Source organism: Chrysochloris asiatica, unplaced genomic scaffold (assembly GCF_000296735.1).
Source record: "Chrysochloris asiatica unplaced genomic scaffold, ChrAsi1.0 scaffold00067, whole genome shotgun sequence".
NCBI lineage: Eukaryota > Metazoa > Chordata > Mammalia > Afrosoricida > Chrysochloridae > Chrysochloris > Chrysochloris asiatica.
In genome coordinates this window covers 11,224,131-11,231,433 of record NW_006408585.1, presented here as the reverse complement: position 1 = coordinate 11,231,433, position 7,303 = coordinate 11,224,131, and the positions used below count along the sequence as shown (strand labels likewise).

General features: G+C 40.0%; 1 protein-coding gene across 1 annotated transcript in view; it reads left to right on the top strand.

Annotated features, from left to right (window-relative positions):
• Positions 1-7,303, top strand: part of AP5M1 (adaptor-related protein complex 5, mu 1 subunit) — a 24,926-nt gene that overhangs the window by 5,875 nt on the left and 11,748 nt on the right. The window contains exons 2-3 of the mRNA XM_006864609.1: positions 5,048-5,693; positions 6,845-7,072. Coding sequence (XP_006864671.1) covers positions 5,048-5,693; positions 6,845-7,072 — 874 coding nt within the window. The remainder of the gene's footprint in view (positions 1-5,047; positions 5,694-6,844; positions 7,073-7,303) is intronic.

Genomic DNA, 7,303 nt, shown 5'->3' with positions numbered 1-7,303 from the left:
CTTAGCTCGCCGTTTCATTGCTGCCTTTACCCCATTTCTCCCCAGTGGTGATCGTGTATTTACCAATCCAAGTGTGCATTTCCACCGAGTCTCAGTGTTTTTTGTTTTTTTTCGGGGGGGGGAGGTGCCTACGTTGGTGGGACCCGACCGACTGCCCCAATGTCTCCTAGGGGAGCGACCTGTTTGTTCCCGTAGTAGCAGTCCATCTGTCTCCGTTGTGTCGTGTTTTTCCTGTAGGTCTTCTATTCGAGACGTATCTTTTGTTCTTTCATTTGATTTCTTGAATGCCTCTTCCATAAGTGTGGATGGTTGATCCAAGCAAAATGAAATCTTTTCTAACTTCTATCTTTTCTCCATTTATATGGATGTTATTTATTGGTCCAGTGGTGAGGAGTTTTGTTTTCTTTACATTGAGATGCAACCCATATCGAAGGCTGTGGTCTTTGATCTTCATCAGTATTTTAAGCCATCTTCACTTTCAGCAAGCAAGGTTGTATCATCTGCATATCGCAGGTTGTTATGAGTCTTCCTTCAATCCTGATGCCATGCTTTTCTTCATATAATACAGTTTCTCGAATCATTTGCTCCGCATATAGATTGACTACGTGAAAGAATACAGTACAGTACAGTAAAAGAATACAGTCCTGGCGTACACCTTTCCCAATTTTAAACCATTCAGTATTCCCTTGTTATGTTCAAACAACTGCTTCTTGGTCTATGTACAAGTTCCTCAAGAGCGCAGTTAAGTGTTCCAGAATACTCATTCTCCACAATGCTGTCCATAGCTTTCATGATCCATACAATAGGAAGCCTTTATATAGTCAGTAAAGCACAGGTAAACATCTTTCTGGTATTCTCCGCTTTCAGCCAAGATCTGTGTGATATAAGCAAGGATATCCCTTGTTCCACATCATCTTCTGAATCCGATTTGAACCTCTGGAAGTTCTCTGTCAATGTGTGGTTGCAGCTGTTTTTTTATTAATTACCTTCAGTAAAATTTTGCTTGCATGGGATATTAGTGATATTATCTGATTATTTTCGCATCCCATTGGGTCCCCTTTCTTTGGAATGGACACAAATATGGATCTCTTCCAGTCAGGTGGCCAGTTGTCTTCTGAATTTCCTGGCATAGATGAGTGAGTGCCTCCAGTGCTGCATCAGTCTTTTGAAAGCTCTCAATACCCAGTGCCTTGTTCTTTGTCAATACCTTCAATGCATTTTGGACTTATTCCATCAGTATCATGGGCTCTTGATTATATGCTACCTCTTCAGATGGTTAAACAGCGACCATTTCTTTCTGGTACAGTGACTCTGTATTCCTCCCATCTTTTGACACTTTCTGCATCTTTCAATATTTTGCCCCTAGGATCCTTTAATATTTCAAGTTGAGGCTTGAATTTTTTTTCTTCCATTCCCTCAGCTTGAGAAATGCTGAATATGTTCTTCCCTTTTGGTTTTCTAACTCCAGATCTTCGAACATTTAGTTATATTAGACTTTGACTTCTTTAGCTACATTTTGAAATTTTCTATTCAGTTCTTTTACCTCTTCATTTCTTCCATTTGCTTTAGCATCTTTATGCTGGAGAGCAAGAGTCTCTTCTGATGTCCATCAGGGTCTCTTCTGATATCCATTTGGGTCATTTCCTTCTTTCTTGTCTCCTTAATGACCTTTTGCTTTCTTCCTATTATGATGATCTTGATGTCATCCCACAACTCTTCTGGTCTTTGGTCTTTAGTGTCTAAGGCATCAAATTTGTTCTTGAAATGGTCTCTAAATTCAGGTGGGGTATTTTCAAGGTCATATTTTGGCTCTGTAGACTTATTTAAATTTTCTTCAGCTTCAGGCTGAACTTGTATATGAGCAACTGATGGTCTGTTTCATAGTCTGCCCCTGGCCTTGTTTCAGGTGATAATATGGAGCTATTACACTGTCTCGTTCAAAGATGTAGTCAATTTGATTTCTGTGTATTCCATCTGGTAAGGTCCATGTGTATTGTCGTCTTTTATGTTGTTTAAGAGTCCTGGTGTGGTGCTGGATTAATGTACTGGCCTGCAAGGTCAGTTTGGACCACAAGGTCAGTGGTTCAAGCTCACCAGCTGCTCCTTAAAAACCCTTTACAGGGTTGCTATGAGTCAGAACCGACTGGACAGCACTTAACAACAACAACAAAAAGATATTGGCAATGAAGAAGCCATTAGTCTCTCAAAATTCTGCCATGTGATCTCCAGCATCGTTTCTGTCACTAAGGCCGTATTATTCAACTACTGATCCTTTTTCTTGGTTTTGAACCTCTGTATTCCAATCATCGGTAATTGTTAATGCATCTTGATTGTATTTCTGATCCATTTCAGACTGAAGAAGTTGGTAGAATTCTTCAATTTCATCATTACTGGCTTTAGTGGCTGGTATGTAAATTTGGATAATAGTGGTATTAACTGGTCTTCCTTGTAGGCATATGGATATTTTTCCTCTCACAGACAGATCTGTACTTTAAGACAGATCTTGACATGTTCTTTTTTGATAATAAGTGGGATACCATTCTTCCTCTGTGTTTCATTCCCAGCATAGTAAACTATATGATTGTCAGATTCAAACTGGACAATGCCAGTCCATTTCAGCTCATTAATGCCTAGGATATCAATGATTGTGCATCCCATTTCATTTTTGACAATTTCCAATATTACTAGAGTCATACTTCATACATTCCATGTTCCAATTATTAATGGATGGTTACAGCTGTTTCTCTTTGAGTTGTGCCCCATCAGCAAATGAAGGTCCCAAGGGCTTTACTCCATTCGCATCACCACAGTCAACTCTACTTTGAGGAGGCAGTGTGTCCTAGTCATATTTTAAATGCCTTCTAATTGGAGGGGCTCATCTTCCAATGCTATATCTGACAATATTCTGGTGCTCTTCATTATGTTTTAGTATTTACTATTATGGTGCTGATAGTGTTCCACTGTCATTCATAAGGTTTTTAGGGATTAAATGTTCAGAAGTAGCTCGTCTCTTCTTCTTCCTAGTCTGTCTTCATCTGGAACTCAGCCGAAACCTGTCCACCGTGGGTGACCCTGCTAATATTTCAAATACCCAGGGTATAGCTTCCAGAATCACAGCAACACACAAGCCACCACAGTACAACTCTGACAGATGAGTCGTGGTTCTGACTCATAACAACCCTGTATAGGGTTTTTACGTGGCTTTAAATCTTTGTAGGAACAGGAAAGCCTATCTTTCTCACCCTGAACAGTTGTTAGGCTCGAACCATGGACCTTGTGGTTCACAGTACAGTGTTTATTTTATGGGGCCACTGCACTCCCAAGATGGTATTAGAAAAAGGAATAATCCTCATAGATGTCTAAATTGTGTCTGGATATACTTACCTTGAAGCCCTGGTGTATAACTATAGGGTAAGCACTGGATTACAAGGTCAGTTTGAACTGCAAGGTTGGTGGTTCAAACTCACCAACCGCTCCTCGGAAACCCTATACAGGGTCACTATGAGTTGGAACCAACTTGACAGCACTTAACTATAATAACATGCATTCCTTGCCTACCAAGAGAGAATCTGATTGGACAGTTGACAAGGATTTTGAATTAGAACCATGTATTACCTGTTTTGCAGTTCTGGTGTGGCGCTACAGGATAAAGCACTGGACCGCAAGGTCAATTTGAGCTACAAGATTGGTGGGTCAAACCCAGCAGCCACTCCTCGGAAACCCTATGTAGAGTCACTGAGTCAAAACCGACTCAACAGCACTTAACAACAACAGCATTAGCTGTTTTAGAGTCGCAGTGTGATGCTGCAGGGTAATGCACTGGACCGCAAGGTCAGTGGTTCAAAGTCACCAGCCGCTCCTTGGAAACCCTGTATAGGTTTGCTATGAGTAGGAACTGACACAACAGTACTTAGCAACAACAACATTACCTGTTTTAGAGTCCCAGTGTGATGCTGCAGGATAATGCACTGGACCGCAAGGTCAGTGCTTCAAAGTCACCAGCCGCTCCTTGGAAACCCTGTATAGGTTTGCTATGAGTAGGAACTGACACAACAGTACTTAGCAACAACAATATTACTTGTTTAAGTCTCCTGGTATGGCGCTATAGGATCAGCACTGGACTGTGAACCACAACACAGGCAGTTCAAACCCACCAGCTGCTCCTTGGAAACCCTGTACAGGGTTGCTATGAGTCGAAACTGACTCCAAGGCGCTTAACATTACCTGTTGTAAAAATTAAATAAGCATTTTCAGTGAAAGATAGCAATACTTTATCATTTGAAATAACCGACTAAGTATGAAACAATTAGTTACTACAATTGTTGATGTTAAATTTTATTAAGTCAGTTCCAACTCATACTAACCCTCTACAGGGTTTCCAAGGACTGGCTGCAGTTAGCAATCTAGTGCTTATTCTACAGCACCACACCAAAACTCCAGTTACTATGTTGTGAATACCGTCGAGTCAGTTCTGACTGATAACCACCGAGGATGTAAATCTTTGCTGGAACAGAAAGCCTCACCATTTTCCTGCAGAGCAGCTAGTAGGCTCAAATTGGTGACTTTGTGGTTCACAGTTCAGTGCTTACCCAATGGAGCCATGACATTCCCACCAGTTACTATTTAATGTCATTACCCTGCATAGGGTTTCCAACCACCAACTGTGTGGCTAGCAGTCCAGTATTTATCCTACAGCGCCACACCAGGACTCCACCAGTTAGTTACTATAGTATTATTGTTGTTAAGTGCAGTCGAGTTGGTTCCTATTCACAGGGACCCTGTATACGGTTTCCAAGGAGCTGCTGGTGAGTTTCAGTCGCTGACCTTGTGATTCAAACTGCCCTTGCAGTCCAGTGCTTTATCCCAGAGCAATAGTAGGAACTTAAAATATATAATGTTTTTGGATTGTTGGCTTTTGTGGGTGCATGTATGTACTTGGTATTTATTTTGTTGTCATTTGCCTTGTGTGTTTTGGTTTTTATTGTTTTATTCCATTTTGTCTTTACTAGGAAGAATCATTTATAATGTTTTTGTCTCTATAACGTAGGCGGTTTCCAACTGTTGAAAAACGAGCCAAAGTCTTCAATGGAGCAAGTTATGTGCCTGTTCCTGAAGATGCGCTTTTACTTAAAGCACTACTCTTTGAATTTAGATTGTTGGATGATGATAAGGACTTTGTGGAGAGTCGGGATAGCTGTTCACGAATCAATAAAACATCTGTCTATGGAATTCCAGTAGGAGGTGAAGAACTTTGGCCAGTTGTTGCTTTTATGAAGAATTGCATGATATATGCTTCTGTTCCTCTAGTTGAACAAACTTTATGCCCTCGCCCACCTTTGATTAGCATTAGTGGAGTTTCACAAGGCTTTGAACTTCTTTTTGGGATACAGGATTTTCTTTTCTTGAGTCAAAAAAATGATGCTGAGCTAAATTCAAAATTGAACCAGTTGCCTGACTTACTCCTGCAGACTTGTCCATTTGGTACTTTGTTAGATGCCAACTTACAAAATTCACTGGATAATACTAATTTTGCTTCTGTGACTCAGCCACAAAAACAGCCAGCTTGGAAAACTGGAACATACAAAGGAAAACCACAAGTTTCTATTTCTATAACTGAAAAGGTGAAATCCATGCAATATGATAAAAGAGAAATAGCGGATATGTGGCAAGTTGTTGGAACTGTAACTTGTAAGGTGAGATTTTTCTCTGGCAATAATTTTATCATTCTATTATCATAAGCAGCAGCCATTAGATGTTAGTTCCATGTGAAATTTTATAATATTATCTTTTGGCATGTCTTATGAATGGAATTCAAGTCAAATGGTGGTGCAAATGATTAATGAGCTCAGTATGTCTTTAGGAAAAAAAGATGGACTAGACCTTAACCCAGGAGCTGAATGTTTCTTAAGTTTTATGTAAGTAGTATGATGTGAACCAAATAATCTTAAGTAATTTGTTGTTGTTGTTAAGTGCCATCAAGTCAGTTCTGACTCATAGGACCCTGAATAGTTCCTGATGAGCAGCTGGTGGGTTTGAACTGCCAACCTTTTGGCTCGAAGTCCAGTGCTGATCCTACAGTGCCAAGAGCTTAGTATTTATAGGAGTTTTATTGAGAAGTCCTGTAATTAAAAAAAAAAAAAATTATGATCTTCATTTTATTTTAGTCCTATCAGGACATCTGGTGAACTGAAAGCCAGTGGAATGAAATTCTAGTCCTTGCCCCACCACTGATTCTCTCGCGAGGTTTTTGTTTTGTTTTGTTTGCGTTGATAGAGGATAGATTGATTCAAGGACAGCGAATCTAGACCTGTTTAGAGAACTGTGGCAAATTCTAAGTTCAGGAGCCCTGGTAGCACTACAGGATAAGGATAAATAGTGGGCTGCTAACCACAAGGTCAGAGGTTCAAACCCACCAGTTACTCTGTCAGAGGCAGATGAGATTGTCTGCTCCCATGAAACTGTGCAGTCTTGGAACCCTGAAGGGCAGTCAGTTCTAATCTGTCTCATAGGGTCACTGTGAGCTGGAAGTGACTTGATGATAATGGGCTTGGTGTTTGCTTTTTTTATGTCGTTGCACCAGAAATGGAAAGAAGTCAGTGGACTTAAAACATTTTTGAAGAATTCTGAAAGTAATCAGAGAAGAGACTAGAAATGCTGTCCTTGTCTCTAGTGTGGGTACCTGAGTGGGTGATCGAACCATTAACCAAAACATGCAACATATGACTAAGACCTTTAGAGAAAAATGAATTAAGTTAAGGAAAATGACTGACAATTTAGAAAAGCCCCACATAGAAGGTTTGCACTTCTAAACTCTTGGTAATAACCATTTCTGTTTCTATTGCAGTGTGATTTAGAAGGATTCATGCCAAATGTGACCATCAGCCTGAGCCTCCCCACCAATGGATCTCCACTTCAGGATATTCTGATTCATCCTTGTGTGACTTCTCTTGACTCTGCCATTCTGACATCTAATAGTATTGGTGCAGTGGATGATTCTGCATTTAGTGGACCTTATAAATTCCCATTCACTCCACCTTTAGAGTCATTCCATTTATGCTATTATACTTCCCAGGTAACTAACCTTGGAAAAGCTGAGACTTGGCTAATTTTTACGTTTATGCTTTTATTCCAAATGAGAACTTGTCATGAATTCAGATGAGATTCAGTTCTTGAAAAGGATACCTCAGATCTCTGGTATCTATAAATGGTTTTCAAAGTCCTTGAATTATGTTTTTAGTGTTCCCTCATAGGGAATCCATTTCTCTTATAAGATATATTCTTTTATTGTTGTTGTTGTTGTTGT